The following is a 21,925-nucleotide window of genomic DNA, read 5'->3' on the forward strand; positions in this document are numbered from 1 at the left end:
CCTGGTAGAGAGCTCACAGAGCTTGTTAAAGAGTCAATAAAGGGTCACTTCAAATCAGGCTTTTCTTCAAGCACAGGGAGAGCCGCCAGGGCCAGAGCAGGCCCCTGGCGTGGAGCTTCTGGAGTCCAGTCGTGGCTCCCCTTTGTTTCTCGGGCCATGTCCAGGGACGGGCCACCAAGGCCGTCAGAGCATCAGGAGTGTTATCTCAGAATCCCTATCCCAGCAAACAGCATTGACACTTGCCCAGGTCAGAAACTACCCTGTTCGCAGCTCCGTCAATGCTTTAGGTCAGGAATGACTCTTCCCTGGAAATGCAAGGGCCCTGGTCTCCCTGCCTCTGGGGAGTTCATGGAGCAACCTTTCGGAAACATCAATCAGGGCACTCCTTGTTTTAAAATCCCTATGACTTTCTGATAAGTCTTTGATGTAAATAAAACCCAAAACCCTGTCACAGAGCCTCTCTTAGTTGCATCTTGCCTTGAATGCTCTGTTATTTAGCTGACTCTTGGTCTTCAAATGCCCACGTAAGCATACTTCTCTCTACCTCTCCGACAGCCCTTCCCCAGCTTACCAGATGCTCTTCCTCTGTGCTCCCATCATCTTTTTTTAAACCCGAGGCCCTTATCACATAGCTCAACGACGCTGGGTTACGCGTTTGTCTCCTCCACGGGTGGAAAAACTCCTTAAGTGCAGGAGCCATGTCATTCATCTCCGGATTCACGATACCTAAGGAGGCTCTCCGACCGCTGCTGACCCAAATGCGAGCAAAATAATAGTTCCTGCCCTTGAGAAGGAGTCCACAGTTACACAAACTACAATACAAGGTAAGTGCTACGACAGATGTATACGTACTTAAAATTCTATATAAACCTCTTCCTCTCTACAGTTCCATCATCTTCCACTCAGCCCTCGTCACATGATTGAATTTTTGCTTGGCTGACTGTCAGAACACTGAGCCAGGGATAAAGGGTCAGGAGAGTGGGAGGGAGGGCTTCTATCCATCTCTCAATCTTCAGTGGCATATATAGAGTCTGACATATAAAGGTACTATATATAGTGAATATATGAAGTAATCGTGCCCTTCCTAGGGGTGTGGGAGGTAACCAAGGAAAACTAAAACAAGAAAATTGACTATCGTTGAATTGGAGTGTCATCTCCCAGAATGGCAGGGAAACAGATGGCATGGGCAAAGGCCTCAAGTGGCAAGGCAGACTGGCGAGGGCCCGTGACAAGCACAGCTGATTTTAGAAAGATGCCCAAAGTACAGTCAAAGCCTAAGGATATGCAGCTACTCCATTCTTTCCCCTCGGGAATCCTTGGATGTCCTAAGGGAATCGGCGAAGAAACAATTATTCTAGATCTCCTATCCACTTACAAACCATGAGGGATTCCGACCTGGCAAGAACAGTTATCAAGTCTTAGGTATCACATAACTGGGATGTAGTCACAAGAAAGAACACATTATTCAGCACTGAGGATTCTTCCTTTTCCGGTGACTACAAACCAGGGACTAGCATGCCCCAAATTCAAAAAGAACTGAAGATGAGACCATACTGATCATTCCCTCTAGTCTTGACTCTAATATGCCGTGCAATCTATTTTGGGTACAATTTCTTCTTTTTATCAGGTTTCAATTTTAAAAAAGCTATAGAAAACCTGTTTCAGCCTGACCAAGCGGTGGTGCAGCGGATAGAGCGTTGGACTGGGATGTGAAGGACCCAGGTTCAAAACCCTGAGGTCACTGGCTTGAGTGTGGGGTCACTCTGTCTGCTGTAGCCCCTCGGTCAAGGCACATGTGAGAGAGCAATCAATGAACAATTAAGGAGTCACAACAAAGAATTGATGCTTCTCATCTCTCTCCTTCCTGTCTCTCTGTCCCCCTTTCTCTCGCTGTTACAAAAAAGAAAAAAGAAAACCTGTCAGAAAAAAAGGCCCGGTAATGTCATGTAATGAAATTGCAGTTAACAATAATTCTGTGTGACCCATGCTTTTCAGCTCTTAGAATCACAATATAAGAAGCAATCAATGAACAACTAAAGTGCCACAACAAAGAATTGATGCTTCTAATCTCTCTCCCTTTCTGTCCCTATCTGTCCATCTCTCTGTCTGTCACACACACACACACACACACACCCCAAAAAGAAAAAAAAAAGGAGAGACAAATCCTGCTAGTGATTTTATTGGAATAAATTGTCTAAAATCTAACATATAATTTCAAAAACAGAGAAGAGTAAAATAAATAGAAAATCCATTGTGCTGTCTGAAACTGATAAGAAATGTTGACAAGAATACTCCTTGCATCAAAGGGGGATGTGTGATTTTACAACCCATTATAAATAGACATTCTTTACATCAAGAAAACAGGAAATAAGAAAAAATTATGAATGCAGAAATGAGGAATGTCCAAATATGGGGTACAATTCAAGAGACAGAGTGACAGGGAGGGAAAAATCTTAGTCCAAAAATGCAGTGCAAGGTCACAGTGAACCTCTGGAGACATGAAATTGTTTTACTGTTTCTGAGTTTGCACAAATCTTACCATGATGAAAAGCTGACCAGGTTGTAACTCCTTCTTCATCAAAATTCAAATATGTCTCTATGGGAACTGTTCCATAACATGTCAACTCTGGTTATATAAAGGGTCAGGAAGCAAACAGATGTTACAAAAAATCCTTGACAGTAACACTTGCCGAAAAATATTTTAGCCCAATTGACATGTATTCTGCACAGGGCTAGAAAAAAGACAATGCTTATAACTTTACATTCTTCTTAATCTAGAAACATATCTATTACTAGAAGAGGGTTGTTATATCAAATTCACACCATGCTATTTGCATTTATTATTCACAACAATATTTACAAATAGAACACGGACATCAAACTTTGTAATAATGTGTATTTTTTTAGATTTTATTTATTCATTTTAGAGAGGGGAGAGAGAAAGAGAGAGGGGGGGGGAGAGGGAGAGAGAGAGAGAGAGAGAGAGAGAGAGAAGGGGGAATGGACCAGGAAGCATCAACTCCCATATGTGCCCTGACCAGGCAAGCCTAGGGTTTCAAATCGGCAATCTCAGCATTCCAGGTTGATGCTCTATCCACTGCACCACCACAGGTCAAGCAATAATGTGTATTTTTTAAATTCAAATTTATTATGGCTTTAAGGAAATACGTGGTTAGGCATCTAAGCTCTTTTTAAGTGATAATATTTGTAAAATTATTCATTTCATAGTATTGTTTAATGTTGTACACTTTAGTTTTCAATATAAAAAGATGAACTGAACAATGTATGATTTTATGTATTCATGCAGCATGAAGAAAAGACACTGAATCAAACTCCGAAACCTAAATTTCTTAGTAACGAAGTCAAATATCTTCAAGTTGGTTTGTTGTGTGTATGACTGTTCTCTAGATGTGTACATTTGTTACTATATGAGCATCCAAAACTGATCTGAAAGCTGACTGTGGTCCAAATACTTCACATTTAATAATTCCATCATTTTTTCCCTATTACAAAACCAGAGGATTTAGACACCACCAGAAGTGTAGAACCAGTATGATCACTTCTGTCTTTCTTTAGCAATAATGTCTACTTCCAGATTAGCTAGATCTAAAGCTAAGGGAGGAACCTGGTTTCTTCCCAAAGCAGCTATGATGAACCCCTATGAATACTGTTTTGGACAGACACACCCTGAGGGGTTCACTCTATAAAACAGAAATATCTGCAGTCATTCCAAACCTACTCCACTGGGGCTGACTTAATAGGGAGCTCTTAAAGACACAGCCACAGTCTTCTGCCTCACACCCCTCATACCAATATTACTGCAGTCTACCACAGATCTAAATAAAAGTTAGAAAAAGACTTCTCAATAAAACTTTTAAGATACAATTCAATTTTTTTTAGTCTATGACTTAAAAAAAGAGAGAGAGAGACGTCACCCAAACATTTATTTTCATTGCTAACTCTATGAAAAGATTTCTGAAGACCAACTTTAATGTCTGTTCAATTTAGAGCTTCATGGCTTGGTGCCCAGAGCTTTTTCAGAAGCTGAAATGAACTCAGTTCTGTTTTTGAGAAATCAGTAGGGCTCGTCTCGTTTCCTCTGGATGTGTTTCCTGTTCCCCCAGAATGTACAACGTTTTCTTTAATCTTCCCAACAGGAGATGGGCAAACCCCTCTCCATGTCACTGGTGTGAGCTTATTAGCAGGCAACTTGCCAAGTGGCTCACTATAAGTAAAGCTACGATGCCAGAACAAAAAAGATGTGTGATTGCTAATTTACTAACAAATCTCTCCAAGTGACCATATGGATGAGATCAGCCCCTTGGACGTTGGCCACCACATGACATCTAGACCAAAACTGTGCCCTGGCCGGATAGCTCAGTTGGTTGAAGCGCCGTCCTGAAGTGCAGAGGTGGCAGGCTCAATCCCATCAGGGCACACACAGGAACAGACAGAATATTCCTGTCTCTTTCTCTCTCGCTCTCTCCCTTCCTATCTCACTAAAAATCAATAAATACATTTCTTTTAAAATCTACACCAAAAATGAGACTTTACTTGAAAATGTTGGCCACAAATTTACCCTTCACTTGTTTTAAACTACTAAATACCCAGCTGACCCCTCCAGGGAACCACTTCTCTAGTGGGCAGGAGAAAGGAACTTCAACACCCACAGCAACCACAGCAGTGACAGGGGAGGAGGCTGCTAGAATCTGATAAGCCTGGGGACAAAGAAAGAATTCCCAAGGAAGCTACTAGGCATTGTATTTAATATTTGTATTACCTTTAAGATTTCAAACATAAAAAAAATTTTTTTTAACTTTTATTTATTCAGTGAGAGAGGAAGGGAGAGAGAGAGAGAGAGAGAGAGAAACTGGAACATCAATCTGTTCCTGTATGTGCCCTGACCAGGGATCAAACCGACAACCTCTGCGCTTCAAGACGAAGCTCTAACCAACTGAGCTGTCTGGCCAGGGACAGAAATCTTTTTAAAAAAGAAATTAAAAATTCATACCGTTTAATTTTTCCCTAAATGACCTATAAATGTTAAGTGACTACACTACTTGAACTGGAACTGCATGATGAAGGTGATTCATACTTAAAATAACCTTAATTCCTCTTTAGGAAGACTGCTTTAAATCTAGCAAAAGAGAGTCGTCATCATCCACTTTCACCTGGGGTTTAAAAGTAACCCTTAAAGGCTCAGGGGTTGGGGTTTCCCCGCCTTCCCGGGGAGGGTACACCGCCCTGGCCTCCTCGCGGTCCGTGTCACTGAGCTCCTCACTGTAGAGCTCACGGACAGGACCCAGGGCCTCGCTCCGGGCAAGGATGTCCACGCCCATCTCCCGGACCTCCTCCGGACCCGCGGCTGCCGGCGGGCCTTTTGCCTTCCGGAGGCTGTGCATCTTAAAAGCTTCCTTCGAGGGAGCTGCATTAGAAATAGATTTCTTAAATCTCTCCCCGGACTGTTTCAGCCTCTCTCCGGACTGCCTCAGCCTCTCCCCTGACTGCCTTAGCCTCTCTCTCCTCTCTGGGGTCACAATTCTGGTTCTAATTCTGTTGACTCTCTTGTCAAAGTTCTGCCGCGTCTTCTCCATGTTTTCCTTGGAAAATGCCTTTTTGATATTATCAATGCGCTCCTTGCCTGACTTCCTAAGCTTGGCGGATCTGCTTTCTTCAACGAAGTATTCTTCATCTGAAGACAGATCTATTGGGGGGTCGAAGACCTCTTCCTCGTCTTCCTCTTGACTCTCAGAGAGGGTTTTGTCTTTAACGATAGACAGGGACGTGGGACACCGAACCTCCTCCTGCAGGAGAGAGAGAGAGAGCGCGTCAGGGGCCAGTTCCGCTACCCTCCGCCTCGCCTCGAATCTCCTCCGCAGGCTGTTTATCCCCCACCCACCCCTCAAACACTGGTGTTTCTCCGGGCTTCTCACTTCTTGGCCCTTTTTCCTTCTTCAGCTCCCAAGCTCACCCTGAGCGACCACAGCCACTCCTCTGCCTTCGGATCCAACTGCACATGAATTCACAAATATTTTCCCTTCGCCTCTCCCTTTCTCCTAAGATGAAGGCGCCTTTTAAAATAAATAATGGACAGACTAACGGACAGACTTTTGCACCTAGGTGTCACACAAGCACCTCAAACGTAATGTTTAAAACGTAAGGCCCAGCCATTATTTGCTCCACGGCTACTTCCCTCCCTGGACCTGTCAGGCCCATCCAGGTGCCATCCAGCTGAAACTTCAGAATCATTGTCCCGGATATTTCCTCTCCTCCTCGTCCCCTATCCAACTGCTCATGGCAGACTGTCAGTAACAGCGTGGTAACTCTTCTGTTCCCTCCTCCTTCCCCCTCACCTCTATCAAGGTCTCAATTCAGGTCCTTGTCACCCGAGGCCTGAATTTGTGTAATACTTCTACCTCCAAAGCATCACATAACCATTTCCTGAGAAATATTTCTAAACCAAGCTCTGATCACATCCTTTCTCTACTTTAAAGCTTCTGGGAGCTCACCAATACTTAAAGGACTGCGCTCAGACTCCTGAGTAAGATCAGAAGGCTCTTTGGTTTGAGGGGAGCCACTTGTTCACACCTCCAGTCCAGCAACACACAGCCACTGTGGATCCCCCAGACACATAATGAAAACACCGCATACGTGGTTCTTACTACCTGAAATGCCTCTAACACCTCTTTCCAGCTTTGTAAAGGATATCTTTCTTCAAAAATGGACTCAAATGCCCCCAACTTCCCAAAAAGGCTGTGTACCCAATTTACATCAAAATGACATGTGCATACCCCTATTTATAGCAATTATCACAGTCTGAATTGAATCGGGACCCTACTTATTTATAAATATCTCCCTAGGCTTTCACTTGATAAGTTCATGAAAGCAAAGATGTGCCCAATTAGAACTCATGTGCCCAGTATGACTGCTGGTCCAAGTAAGAGGCTTATATCTTCAACAAATAGTAACTAAGCATAAACCATGCACAATGTTCTAGGAACTGAGAACACCTTCCTGTGAAGAAAACAGTAAGAGGGCTGATAGTTTCAGAGAAGTAAGCAAGTTAGATATCAAGTATGGTGGATGGCGGTTAAGTGCTAAGAGGTGAAAAAGAAAGCAGGGAAGGAGGAAATAAATACAGTGACTGTAGTGGATTCTCAGAAAGGCCTCACTAATAAGGTGACATTCTAGCCTAGACTTGCAGGTGATGCACCTGAGAGGAAAGGACCAACAGCAAGGTGGGCAGAGTGGATGGAGCAGAGCGATCAAGGGGCAAGACGAGGAGGAGAGAGGGCAAAAGAGACAACAGGAGGGCCAAGTCACGTAGGGCTCTGTCTCCAATACCAAGGCTTTTATTTTGAGTGTGAGCGGAAGTCATTAAAAGAGTTTTGAGGAGAGTAGTGACATGATCTGACCCATGCCGTGAAAGGATCACTCTTAAAAAGGGGCTGTAGGGACAAGATAAGAAGCAGGGAGAACAGCTGGAGACCACTGAGATCAGTCAGACGAGACACGAGTTACGGTGCTGGCAGAGGTGGTGGTGAAAAGTGGCCTGATTCCCAACACACTCTGAAGCGAGGAGCCAACAGGATTTGCTGTTGATCTGGATGTGGAGTGTTAGAGAGTGTCAATGATAATTCTCAAGTGCAGGGTCTACATGACTCAAGGACAGATATGTCATTAAATGAGCTGACAAGCACAGCAAGAGGAAGAGGCTGGCGGGGAAGGATGGCTCTACACGTGATGACTCGGAGATGCCCACTATAAATCCACACAGAGATGTTAATCAGGCAGCTGAGTATGTAAGTATGGAGTTCAGAAGGGAGGTCTGGACCAGAAAGAGAAATTTAGGACTTATTAACATAAAGAGAACTCATGAGATTAAAGAGATCACCAAGATAATTGAGTGAATGAGTCTACACTATGTTATTCAAACTCCTTGGGGCCAGAGTATATTTCAGAACTCAGACTATTTCAGATTTGGGAAAAATAATATATTTTATATGACATTTCCACGGAGATCTTGGGGAGAAATATTTCTGTGGCACAACTCGAAGGTGGGCTAAGGACTATAAACAGCCTCATGCTATTTCAGGTCAGGTTCTGCCATAAAACAAGTTCAGATCAAGTTAGGGTCTTGTTGCCAAGCAAGTTATTAAAAAAATTAGAAATGTTTGGATTTTGGTGTTATAGATAAATGGATTTTGGACTTGTAGATAAGCAGAGATGAGAGAACCAAAAGGAGAAACATCAGCCAGTGAGGCAGGAAGGAATCCAGGAGAGAGGAGCACCCCCAGCAGCTCAGGGGCGGAAGTTTCAGAAGAGAGGGAGGGACCAACTACCAAATATGTCAAAAGGATAAGAACAAGACTTGGATTTTGGAAGAGGGAAGACACTGATGACCTTGAGAGCCATCCCAGAAACACAGCTGCTAAAAGAAGCCAACTCACTATTAGAGATTGTTTCTAAAATCAAACACGAGACTTTTAACTAAAACCCTGAGTTAAAATTTCTCAAGTACACTGTGCTCCTCTACTTGATATCCAGATTAAATCTGTTTGAAAAAAAATAAATAGGTAAGAAACACATTAACATGTATTCCAAAACCTACCGGCCTGATAGTCAAGAAGGTGTCCCTGGAACCTTATTTATTTGGATACTAATTTAAATTAAATTGGCTAGAGGACTAGAGTCTACCTACTAAAAAAAAAAAAAAAAAAAAAAAAAAGGCCGGTGGGCGTCTCATAGCTCCCTGATGAATCAGAAGCAGCAAAATGACTCCTCTCCTCTCCTGACAGCTGCTGCAGGGAGTAGCTTCAGCAACACTGCGTGGCTGGTATGGCTTGAGAAGGTGTAATTAGAAAAGGAAGGAGTCAAATAATAATTACTGCGCGGTAGGGGAAAAACCCCTCACAGTCCTGTTGTGAAATCAGATATAATTTAACTCAGGAATCACATATCCCTCTTCAACTGCACAACAAATTATACAAAAGCAGACTTAAAAAACAAAAGAAAATGGCAGAGTCAGGAAAGTACTTGTTATGCTGGATCTATTTGTTGTCACTCCTGTGAGTCAGAGATACCATGAGTCAGTGGTGAGTATACTGTAATAATAATTAAAGATTATAGGGCTGAATTATAATTGATTTCCAAATACAGTAATACATATATCTTTGTATGTAAAAAATCCAGGTAAAAAAGACCGTTTTTATAACAAAACAAGTACTTTGAATCATAATTGATATCATACTAACATAGCTAGGGGAATTGGGAATACATAGAAGTCTGGGATTTATCCTTAGGGAATGACCAATTATCTCATTTGGTGAGCACAGGCAAGTGCTTAGTAAGCAAAATTGTTAGAAGACATGCTAAGAGTCCTGGCTTGTATGAAGAGAAGGTCATCAAAGTGAAAAGTATGTTCAAAGAGACATGATAATTGTATGGGAAATAGTAGGTAATTATTATTTTTTTTTTTCACTTTTTCATTTTTCTGAAGCTGGAAACGGGGAGAGACAGTCAGACAGACTCCCGCATGCGCCCGACCGGGATCCACCCGGCACGCCCACCAGGGGCGACGCTCTGCCCACCAGGGGGCGATGCTCTGCCCATCCTGGGCGTCGCCATATTGTGACCAGAGCCACTCTAGCGCCTGAGGCAGAGGCCACAGAGCCATCCCCAGCGCCCGGGCCATCTCTGCTCCAATGGAGCCTTGGCTGCGGGAGGGGAAGAGAGAGACAGAGAGGAAAGCGCGGCGGAGGGTTGGAGAAGCAAATGGGCGCTTCTCCTGTGTGCCCTGGCCGGGAATCGAACCCGGGTCCTCCACACGCTAGGCCGACGCTCTACCGCTGAGCCAACCGGCCAGGGCCTAGTAGGTAATTATTTTAATACTAATGTTCAAGATTGAAAGCTCGGCCATACACAACTGGGAAATAAAATACCAATAAAGATCACCACCAAGGCCCTGGCTGGTTGGCTCAGTGGTAGATCATCAGCCAGCATGTGGAAGTTTCAGGTTCAATTCCCAGTCAGGGCACAGAGGAGAAGCGCCCATCTGCTTCCCCTTTCCCCCTCTTTCTCTCTCTCTTTCCCTCCCACAGCCAAGGCTCCATGGGAGCAAAGTTGGCCCGGGTGCTGAAGATGGCTTCATGGCCTCTGCCTCAGGTGCTAGAATGGCTCCAGTTGCAATCAAGCAACCAATGCTCCAGATGGGCAGAGCAGCGCCCTCTAGTGGGCATGCCAGGTGATCCCAGTCAGGTACATGCAAGAGTCTCTACCTCCCTGCTTCTCGCTTCAGAAAAATACAAAAAAAAAAAAAAAAAAAAAATCACCACCAAAAGATACATGCAGGGAAAACTTTTTGAGGAAAGACCCAAATGGAAATCATATCCTATAGCTGAATTACTCAGCTTCAAGTTAATTTTAGTAGAAGGGGCATTTTCAATACAACCAATTATACATATTAACTCTGAGAATGAATTTTAAGAAATAACTTTAAGAATAATCCTGTGAATATTGTATAGTGTTCTAACATCTGATAAACCATCAAATCTAAGTTCTACGTCCATTATTATTTGCCTTTGTCTTTTCTCTACAAGCTCTCCTTTTACAGCTGACCGCTTATTGACAAACTGCTGCTTATTCTGAACAACTTAAGTTCACGGGATCTTCATAGCACTCTATCTTACAAGGACAGCTATCTGACCTGACTAGTGCCTCTCAGCTGCCTTTGCATACTATCTTCTATTTGTTCAAGTAACTTACAGGAGCTCAAAGAAAGGGGAAAATAGCAAGTTTCAGGGAATAATTTTTTTTTTTAAAAAAAAGAATTATGTCAATAGACTAGAGTCAATTAGAACTTTTCGGAAACTTCTTGACTCTAGCCTCTACCAATCTTGATTGGCACACAGGTTCTCGGAGAAATTCTGGATGCTAAGAAGGTTTGGTGGCATGCTCCGTGCAAGTGGAGGCTGATGTGTACCCATTACCGCTAATGCCTTCAGTGGATTGGGGAACAGATACCACATTCTCCGGTAATAAATCTCATCCCCATTACCTACCTTAACACTGGAACTCACCTCTCAGCCTAAGGTGACTGATTTTTTCAGATTTTTAAGTCTGCGAAAGAACTTCCCGGGGGTTGGAAGGAAAGGGAAATGGCATGGTCCAACCTATCTAGTTTGAAATAGCAACACTTCTCTCTCCTCCCTATTCTTCAAATAACCAACAGGCTCTTAAACACATTCCAAATACTACACTGTAACTTTAACAGTCAACACAGGGCTATGAAGAACTGACTAATGTGTAAGGAATGCTCTGGGGGTTTAAAGCCCACATCCCTGGTATCTTACAAATATCTGCCTACACAATCCAACCACGTTCCTATTTCATTTCATTTCATTTTTATTCTCCTAGATTTTTTCTCCTGAGCATATGGGCATTCATCCATTTTATTAATATAGTGTGATAGCAATGTATATGTGCACCAATGAACATCCTTGAATATATTACTGATTTTATACTTAGGACAAATTCTTTGACATAAATTTTTTGGGCCAAAACATTTGTGAGTTTTTAAGTTCTTAATACATACTAACAAAACTTCCCTGTAGAAATGTACCAATTAATACCGCTACTAGAAGAATATGAAGTGCTTGGATTTTCCTACCCTTAAACTCTGTGTTATGTTTTATTTAGTAACTGCAAATATTTCAATAAATGAAGGTGGAATTCTGCTCGTTTGTCTTTTGTGAACTAATAATGATGTTCCCTTTTTTCTACCATGGGAGGAGAGTTCAACTTTTTCCTTTTGATCTGTAAGAGTTTTAAAATATATTATAGATATTATGCATTTGCCATGAATATGGTCCTTTTAAAAAAATGGAGTTCAACTATACAGTAATTTAGGAATTTTGCTCGATATACAATGCCACACAAAAACTACTCTATTAAACCAGCTAAGTAAAAACTTTGTAATTAAATCATATAAGGAAATCACTATGTGACTCCCACATTTGCATAACAATTAAAAATAAGAACAACTGCCTGATTCATTACAAAATAGTTTATTACTGTGTCTCATAGGTAAATATTTCAATTGATTGTATTATGGAAAGCTTAAATTTTGCTGTTTAGGGCTTTCCTGGCCATAATAACCAAAAAAAAAAAAGTCACATTGTAAGCCTACTGGTCCTCAGTTTCTTTATATAAGAGGTGTTTTATAGTAGAGGTTTCTTAGGTCTCTTCAAGTTCTAACACTCTAAGGTCTATGAGAAAGCATCACGCTAATATGGCTAATATTCTGAAAGAGCTTTACCAATATTAAGTTTCAAAGGCAAGAAATAGCCTCTGCTATGGCCTACAGTTCATATTACACGAAATGGTTGAGAGGCTCAAAATACTGATCTGATAGTACGTTACGTTAGCAAAGAATTGGTTTTACCCTGAGATATCTGCTGATACAGAATTCTCCATGAATATACAAAGTAGTTAAGCATCCACACTTCAAAGTTCTGATAGGACTTGTTGGCAGTTACAGGAGGCGAGAGACTGCAGCAGCCATCAAGGTAAACCCAAGTGCAAGCTTACCTGGAATATCACCACACGGAATCTGTTTTTCTTCATTATTTCCTCTTGCTTAGTTTCAACTTTCGTGACATGAATTTGTTGCTTCTCCACCCGGGCCTTCACATCTCTAATGTGAGCACTGACTTTGCGGGTTTTCTCAAACAACTTGTTGATGGCGTAGCCCGTGTTGCCGTGTGCCTGTGAGAGCTTCAGCAGGTCGATCTGCACCGACTTGATGGCATTTTCCATGCCCCGGTGTCGCTCCTCTATTCTCTTCTGGCTGGCCTGCACGCTGTCCACGATGGTGGCAACCTTGTCCAGCACAGTCACAATGGTAAGAGCAGCGTCTTGGTCTTCGTCTGTCACACTCGACAGGCGATTCTGGTGCATCTTCCCAGCATTTGAAGCAGACCCGTTGTGCTCCATTTTATGTCTTCTTCAGTGAACAATGGCCTACCACAATCAATTCTGGCACTGAGAGCAAACAGTTAGCTTGATAACAGGCCACGGGGCTGTTTAAAGGGTTGGAAGCCCCACCCCTGAAGGCTGGTCAAGTATTTATAACTACAAAAACCCATGCGTGACTGTTCTGCAACATGAGCCCTTGCAAAGCACTGGGGACTGTTCCAGACATGCTTACTGACTGACTAAGAGACTCAAATAAGACTGTGTGGATAAGAAGAAAGCTTTTTTCAAAAACTTCACTGAAGCCACCATGTTTCTTTTATATTAAGTCTAGAAACCAAATGATCAAAAAAGCAAACTCCAAAAGTTGGGTGAGGTTTTCGCCATTAGATAATTTCTAGCAGCATTTGTAAAAGCAAAGGGGGAATTTTAAGCTAAAAACCTGCCTTTTTCTGTTAAATTCACATATTAATTGCACTGGTATATCAATATCAAAGAATGCAGTAAATAAACACACCAAAACTAAGGGCATATAGTGAAAACATTATATTATGACATGCTTTTCCAAATCAAGTATTAAAATTAATATTCAATTTTGAACATATTCTTAAATTCTACATGCATACTTCTGAATATGTAAACTACACATTAAACAGCTGAATACATTCTACTCACACTTCAGATCTTGAAACACCAACAATCTATTAATACAGCTATTACTATAGGACAAATTTGGATAGAGGTCTTAGGTGATTTTTAAGCTCACTTTAAGAGCACCAATCATTAACAGTTATTTCTGCATTTTATTCACAAACACTGATACAATTTATTTATGTTAAAACAAATATTTTCTTTAAAAATTAATGTGTATTAAAGTATATAGGGTAACTGATAGAGTAGGCTTTATTCCAATCTGTTTGTTAAACAGACTATTTTTACGATATCTAAATCTACTTTTCAGTGATCGGTTCCCATCATTGCTACCAGATACTTCTTTGAATTATCAGAATTATTTCTTTCAATGAGAGGAATAATAAAATTCCAGTCCATACATCTTATAAATATTTTACACCTAACACACACAGCTTTACAGTTCATGCGATAGGCAGTGTCTAAAAAATCAGTTACTAAATCTCAAAACATTTAAATGTCTATTTAAACACAGTGTCTTCTAAAATTTTTTTTGTAAGAAAAGTAATCTGTAAACATCTTTACCTTTAGTTCATGCTTGGTCATTTGCTGTGGAAGAAGTGAGTATGACTTTATAACCATTTGTGAAGTGGTCCACCTTTGCAAAAATATTACATTCCATGGGTAAAGAGCAAGTCTTAGAATTACCATGTGGTACAAATTTGTGAAATCAATTTTTGTATTTAAAAACATAAAACAAAGACTACTAAACAGTCCAAAATTGTTGTAGCTGAAGAGTCTAAATACGAGCCAACTGTACTACACCAAAAATGTCCAAAAATAAGGCCTCTGAAATAAATATTTTCATTCTTTAAAAAAAGACATAATAAATGTACATCACATGGTCAGTGTACATATAAAAGTCATCATTTTAAACCATTCTGGATGACGTATCTGAAGTAAAATGACCTAGGTTTTGCTTCTGTCGTCGTCCTCTATTGTTTTTAGGGCATTTTCTGTTGAGTTAAAAAAAAAGAAAGAAAAAAAGTCATTTTGTTTAGGATATTTCAAATGTTTCCAGAGTAACGCACATTTCAAACATAAAACCGTATTGCATGCTATCACATGGAAGGGAAACAGGACACCATTTCATGTGAAACAAGGAGGTGAGGATCAGCATGTCAGACTATCTTCCTGACCGAGTTGGGAGGTGAGTGAAAAGCAGAAACCGCAGGACGAACCGAAAACAAGAGACTAGTGTGTTCCAGAAGGAAAATTTATTTTAAAAGTGCCTGGACGCTAGATACAAGTGGGCTGAGACCAGCAAGGTCTCAGCTCTAAACTGCGGGATGAGCAGTTAGATATAGGAGTTGCTGCAAATGTTTGCTGGCATGGGGTCGCTTGCACCTGGACATACTCAGATTAGCATATGGGGGGTGGCCTTATCACTGACTTGACAATGAACAGAAAGAGGGGACATCTTGCTGCAGAAACACAAGCTCTTCAATGTAGCACAGGTTTGGTGTCATAAAGTTGGTAAATTCTGAAGACAGCCAGGAGGTCAGGAATCTCCCAGGAACAGCTAGGGGCCTGAATCTGTGTCTAGGCTTTTACAAATGACTCTTGTGATTTAAAGCTCCCCTAATGGTCACACACGCGCACACACACACACACACACACACAATGCAAGCTTTCCCAGATATTTCTTCAAAGGTAAACTTTTTGCTACATTTCAAAGTGAAGGCCAGGAAGCTGTGAAGTGAGAGAATAGCCAGCAAGTTAACGACAACCTTACAGAACTTTCCCAGGGTGGGGGAGCTGCTTCAGGGAAGGAGGAGGTTGGGAGAGGTATAGTTTATTGAACAAGTTGCCCTCGTGGGAGTTGGGTGAGGGGAATTTGAGTTTTATAGGGGCTAATTTAACCCTAACAGTGAGAAGTCAGATAGATACATGATGCAGTTACAGACACAAGCAAAATTAATTTCCGGGGTTTCTACAGCTGACTTGCATCCCCCAAAAGACTTCTCACCCTTCCTCTGGCCCAGCAACCCCCAAGCCACAATAGCTAATAATAGATATATAAATCCACGACTGTAGAAAGGATCCTGGCCTACGTACTTTCCCTGAACACTGACACCCCCAAGATGATAAGTACAGCTTATCAGGCATCTCCAAACAAGGCCCGCGGGCCGCATGTGGCCCCCTGAGGCCATTTACCCGGCCCACCGCCGCACTTCCAGAAGGGCCACTTCTTTCATTGGTGGTCAGTGAGAGGAGCACTGTATGTGGCAGCCCTCCAACAGTCTGAGGGACAGTGAACTGGCCCCTTGTGTAAAAAGTTTGGGGACCCCTGGCTTAGATGAAGCAAGAAATCAGAAAGAAATATGCTTATTTAATCTCCAATAGGAATATATAGGAAATACCTAGAGATTTTAGGCAATGACTGAAAAGAAGTTGTTCCACACCCTGCTTGGGCAAAACCACAGAAGCTAAAAAAGAACAGCCATGCGGGGGATAAGGGACATTCCTGGACTCGGCCCTCACTTAAGCGTCCGAGTCTCTCCACAGTGGTGCGAGTCTCGTGCTGTAGCTGTGTCTGTCTGTCCACGAGGATGCAAACACAGAGCTCTGACCACGCACATGGTACCATGCAATAAAGGGACGGCCATGAATTCTGGTCATTCCGAGCTTGTGCTCTGCTCAAAACTAGCTGTTCAACCTTCTCTTCATACGTGAAAATTTTTAAAGAGTTGGACTAACCTCTAAAATCTCTGCCAGCAGGACATTTATAATCTAATGGAAAGAAAGGCTTGCAACAATGAGGACTCCCAAATTTCTGTTTTTAACCAATTTTAAAAAACACTGCTTTGTGTTGATTTAAATGCCTTGGTGGTAACACTTTCATTTTATACACTGGTTTTTCATAAACTTTATCTCACTAATCCTCATAAAAACACTTTGAGAGCATGTGGAAATCATCTCTATTTCAGGAATGGGGAAACTGGTTGAGAAGTCAAGCAACTTCTCTTTTAACTGTCACCAATTCACTATGACCTTGGAAAAGTTCCAACTTCCTGGGGCCATGGTTTTTTCTTCCATAAAATAAGGGGATATAGCTAGGATGATGTTGAAGGTCCCTGCCAATCTGACATTCTGTGCATCTAAAAAACAAGAAAAAAGATTCCAAGCAGAAAAGAAGAAAATTTCACTCCTGCAGTCTGGGTAAGTGGGTCGGTAGGAACACCCTTGAAAGGAAGATTCCTCTCATGTAACAGCCACCATGGCGAAAGTGGACAGCTGTCCCATAATGGACTGTGTGGGAGAGGCAGTCCTTAAAAATGCAAAGGTGACAAGTCCAAGTCATTACAATCATACTATTCTAAATCCAAGAGACCCAGGCATTCTAGGAGAGAAAATACCACAGTAAAAAGACAGGCCTCAAGGACAGCTCTATGATCAATTCAATGAGATGACACTTCAGTGGTGGAAACTGTGGGCAGCGGAAAACTACGCCCACAGTTAAAAATACACTGTGATGTCCTAGAGTCTGTGAAGCCAGGAGGTGGGTCTGGGGTGTAAACTGGAGGGTTTTAACTAGAAAACTAACTGCCAGATGATTTCCATACAGCAGTTTATTTATTTATTTATTTATTTTTCATTTTTAGAAAGGAGAGAGTGAGGGAGAGAGAGAGGAGAGAGAGAGAAGTGGGAAGGAGGAGCAGGAAGCATCAACTCCCATATGTACCTTGACCAGGCAAGCCCAGGGTTTCGAACCGGCGACCTCAGCATTTCCAGGTCAACGCTTTATCCACTGCGCTACCATAGGTCAGGCCTCCATACAGCAGTTTAGAATGACAGCCGGTGAGAACGGGAGCACAGCGCTGGACAAAGGTCTGGATGAGGCTTTACAGAAGGGCTCAACTATCACTGCGATCTTGGGTGAGGTACTTCCTATCCCGGAGCTTCAGTTTCCTCAGTCAAAGCCGGCCTCCCCTGACTCGGACATCCTTTGACCTTCTTAAAGATGACACTATGACTGGGCCTCAGGTTCCTCCCTTCCCTTTACTTCACTTTACTTCTTGCTCTCCCCTCCTACATCATTTATTACTCCACTCACCCTTCCTTTGCTGGTCTCCCCACCTCATATTTCCTCACCTCCAATGAATTTTGCAGATGACCTTCAATTTAATTCTCTGTAAGAATGTTTTATACCGCCTTGGCCGGTTGACTCAGTGGTAGAGCGTCAGCCTGGTGTGCAGGAGTCCGGGGTTCGATTCCCGGCCAGGGCACACAGGAGAAGCGCCCATCTGCTTCTCCACCCCTCCCCCTCTCCTTCCTCTCTGTCTCTCTCTTCCCCTCCCACAGCCAAGGCTCCATTGGAGCAAAGTTGGCCTGGGCGTTGAGGATGGCTCTATGGCCTCTGCCTCAGGCGCTAGAATGGCTCTGGTTGCAACAGAGCGACACCCCAGATGGGCAAAACATCGCCCCCTGGTGGGCGTGCCGGGTGGATCCCGGGCAGGTGCATGCGAGGGTCTGTCTGACTGCCTCCCTGTTTCCAACTTCAGAAAAATACAAAAAAAAAAAAAAAATGTTTTATACCAAATCCGTCCCCTGTGCAAAATCCTGAACTGCTACAAAATCAAGTTGAACCCTGCTCCCATGCAGAGATCAGACTTGGCAACTACATTTCCCAGGATGACTGAAAGTGGACCCCCTCTCAACGGTTCAGTAGAAAGAGGAATGGTTTAGGGGGATCAGGTAGCACTCCCCCCCCCCCCCCCGTCCAAGCCCTTACACTTACTAGTTGGGGTGACCACAGGCACATTCCTTAACCTCTAAGCCTCTTAGATGGCCCCGGGCAGGTCTGCTGCTGCATCTTTTGTTTCAGTTTTTTTCTCTTTTCTTTCTTCTGTCAGCACTTTTTATATCATTATGTCTCTACTTTAATCTACTGCCCAACTTTATACTCAGTAATCTTGTCTAAGGGTAGATCATCTGTTCTATAGAATAAAGTCCACTGACTTTGGGCCTGAATTTTATAAAAAGTACGTTACTCAGAGAACACTTTTTTAAAAAAAAAATAATAATTTCTAGATTTATCATTTCAGCTCCAGATGGCTGAAACTACTGATGTTCTGGCCGCCATCCAGACCTTGGATAGAAGAGTCATAAATCCTGTATGGCCTGCCAATCCCTGTACTTGATATGCTCCAATCCCCTGCCCCGAATAATGCAGAAAATTACACAGATGATGTTTGCGAAACTTCTGAACTAAACCACAAAGGACGTAAGAAAGAGGCAAGCAAGAAGGAGAGACATGAGGCTGGGAAGCATGACGACAATAGGAACTTGATTTGCTGCAACTTTTTTCAGGCCCAGCTCACAGTTCTGACTTAGTTATTGCCACTCAGTGTGGAAAACACCCACTTTATGCCAACTGCACTCTAAATAGTCCTTTAATTTGGAGTTGAGTTATGATAAGTTCCAATTGTTTTAGTTGTAATGAAGAATTTTAAAGTTTAGTAATTATGACTGCATTCCAGAAAATGAAGTAACATTAAGACAATGCTATAATAAGAAAAGCAGTTTTCTTTAACCTCTAGTTTTTTCCTTTCTTGTTATATTTACTACAGATAAAGTATATCCATAGGGCATAAAACACTTTGCAGCTCAGCGGGGCTTAAAAACTCTCAGCACTGCTCCTCCGTGCACGTGCAGACCACGCTGAAGTCTGCTACTACCGTTCCTGTCCCCGGACGCAGCGCTCAGAACTGACACACAGTCCTAAGATCCCTGAATTCCTCCGTGCGATTGAACAGTCTCACGCTCCCTCCACCTGCCGTTCGGACAGACTTGAAACCCTGGCAATTAGTTCTTGCCCATCTTCTAAAGAAGCAAGACAGGGAGAGGTCAGACCCACATGGAACTGTCAGTGAACTGAATCTAGGATTTTTTTCCCTAACAGGCTGGTGGACTTAAAAGCCCCTATCATTCTGAGTACTGTATGCTTCAAGGTTCTTCAACTGAACAGCTAGCCACTGCTAATTTAAAGCTGGTCTTTCTTAGGTCATCACCTACCTTGTTATGCACATGACAATAGCTACTATGATGGCAATCTGCACAGCTCCGATGATGGCTGCAATGAGGACATGAGTGAGCTTCTGCCTGCTTGGCACTACATAGAGAATACTAAAGTCTGTCTTTTCACAGTGCTGTCCAGTGTAACCAGATTCACATCTGAAAGGAGGGAAAGAGAATTCCTATGAGAATGATAAATTCTAATAACTTCAGGTTTTAAAATTCAAAGATACAAAAAGAATGATACATTTCAACAGGAATAGAAAATCAGGCAGCCTCCCACCATCTAAAAAAAAAATGCCATTTGTGGATTCCCTTACATTCTTCTCTATTTTACATAGTGTTTCTTTCCCCTATCGTTATATATCACATTATTTTTAAAGTTGCTAAATAGTCTTTCTTACCTTCATTCAAAAAGATACATATTTCTTTCAGTGACTATAAAATATAGCTAACTCATCTATTTCTTGTTCTAGACATATTAGTTATTTTCCATTTTTCACAGTTATAAATTATGTGTGGTACACATCTTGGTGAATGTGTACACTTCTATATTAGTATTATTCCTTGGGCTAGATAGTTAGAAATGGGGTTACTGAATAAATACGTATAAACATTTACAGTTTTTTTAACATAGTATCGAATTACAGTCAAGACATTTTTCAGTGTACATAATACAATCATTTATGATGCAGGAAGAAGACAAAAAATAAGCTATTTAAGACAATAATGGAGACAAGGAGTCAAGCAGGTGCTAGTCTTAAAAATTAATTAATTACAATTAAAAGTAAATAAAAAGGCAACATCATGATGATAATATGACAGGGAGAAACATTTAAGATATTTAACAGAAAAGTCACAATTTTAGCTGACAGAAGTTAAAATGTATGAATTAGGCAGCCTTCAGTTGGAACTGATTAACAAAACATCTGAGGTGTAAAGACAGTATACTTAAAAATGTCCCACACTTCATTACAAAAAAAAAAAAAAAAAAAAGCTTTTTAAATAAAGCACATATAACAACAACAAAGAAATCTGGAGGCAGGGATGAAACGGGGGAAGCCAGGGGTGATGTAAGTCTACCAATCCCATCCCTCAGGTGCCCAGACACCTGCCAGAATGTTTCACACTGGGCTCTAAGCTTCTTAGCAGACAACAAATAAATAAATAAGGAGTGAGGTAGGTATATAGACCAAGGAGTGGAATTGAGAGCCCAGAAATAAACCCATATATCTATGGTCAACTGATTTTTGACAATAGTACTAAAACAATTCAATGGGAGAAAAGTAGTCTCTTCAACAAATGGTGCTGGGACAACCGGCCCTCTTCTTCACAACACACCGAAAAATTAACTCAAAATTGATCACATTCTAAGCCTAAGAGCTAAAACTATAAAACTCTTAGAATAAAAGAAGTGAATCTTCAGACCTCTAGGTTAGGCAATGATTTCTTAGCTATGACACCAAAAGCCCAGGCATCAACAACAAAACGTTAAACTGCACTAAAAGAAAATTAAAATCTTATGTGCATAAGGACACTGTCGAGAAAGTAAAAAGATAACACACACTGCAGAAGAAATTTGCAAACTATATATCTGATAAAAGACATCTAGAATATATAAAACTATAACAACTCATTAACAAAAACTCAAAAAATTATAAAATGGGCAAAATATCTGAACAGACATTTCTCCAAATAATATAAATGGCAAATAAACACATAAAAAAGATAGTAACATCAGTAGTCTTCCGAGAAATGCAAATCAAAACCACAACCACAATAAGATAGTACCTCATACCCATTAGAATGGCCAGAATCAAATATTCAGACAAATGTTGGTGAGGATACTGCAGAAAATGTAATATGATATAGATACCTCTGAAAACAGTCTAAAGAGTTACTATTTGGCCCAACAATTTCACTCCTTCTCATTTAACTGAAATTAAAACATATGTCCATACAAAACCTGCAATTATTCAGGACAGCATTATTCTTTTTTTTTTTTTTTTTTTTAAACAGAGAGTCAGAGAGAGGGATAGAGAGGGACAGACAGACAGGAACGAAGAGAGATGAGAAGCATCAATCATCAGTTTTTCGTTGCGACACCTTAGTTGTTCATTGATTGCTTTCTCATATGTGCCTTGACCGTGGGGCTACAGCAGACTGAGTAACCCCTTGCTCAAGCCAGCGACCTTGGGTCCAAGCTGGTGAGCTTTGCTCAAACCAGATAAGCCCGCGCTCAAGC

General features: G+C 41.6%; 2 protein-coding genes across 2 annotated transcripts in view; both read right to left on the bottom strand.

Moving 5' to 3' along the window:
• Nucleotides 1–2,171: 2,171 nt before the first annotated feature.
• Nucleotides 2,172–13,091, bottom strand: CAVIN4 (caveolae associated protein 4). The gene is made up of 2 exons (XM_066256638.1): nt 12,589–13,091; nt 2,172–5,804 (listed from the first exon to the last, which is right to left on the bottom strand). Exons 1-2 carry the CDS (start codon nt 12,991–12,993, stop codon nt 5,118–5,120), a joined length of 1,092 nt encoding a protein of 363 aa, XP_066112735.1. The 5' UTR covers nt 12,994–13,091; the 3' UTR covers nt 2,172–5,117.
• Nucleotides 13,092–13,593: 502 nt separating this feature from the next.
• TMEFF1 (transmembrane protein with EGF like and two follistatin like domains 1) overlaps nt 13,594–21,925 on the bottom strand; it is a 96,220-nt gene continuing 87,888 nt past the window's right edge. The window contains exons 9-10 of the mRNA XM_066256637.1: nt 19,681–19,839; nt 13,594–14,618 (exon numbers count right to left, since the gene is read on the bottom strand). Of these exons, the coding sequence (XP_066112734.1) occupies nt 14,534–14,618; nt 19,681–19,839 (244 nt within the window). The 3' untranslated portion in view covers nt 13,594–14,533. The remainder of the gene's footprint in view (nt 14,619–19,680; nt 19,840–21,925) is intronic.

The sequence above is a fragment of the Saccopteryx bilineata genome, chromosome 2, assembly GCF_036850765.1.
Source record: "Saccopteryx bilineata isolate mSacBil1 chromosome 2, mSacBil1_pri_phased_curated, whole genome shotgun sequence".
NCBI classification, from domain to species: Eukaryota; Metazoa; Chordata; class Mammalia; order Chiroptera; family Emballonuridae; genus Saccopteryx; species Saccopteryx bilineata.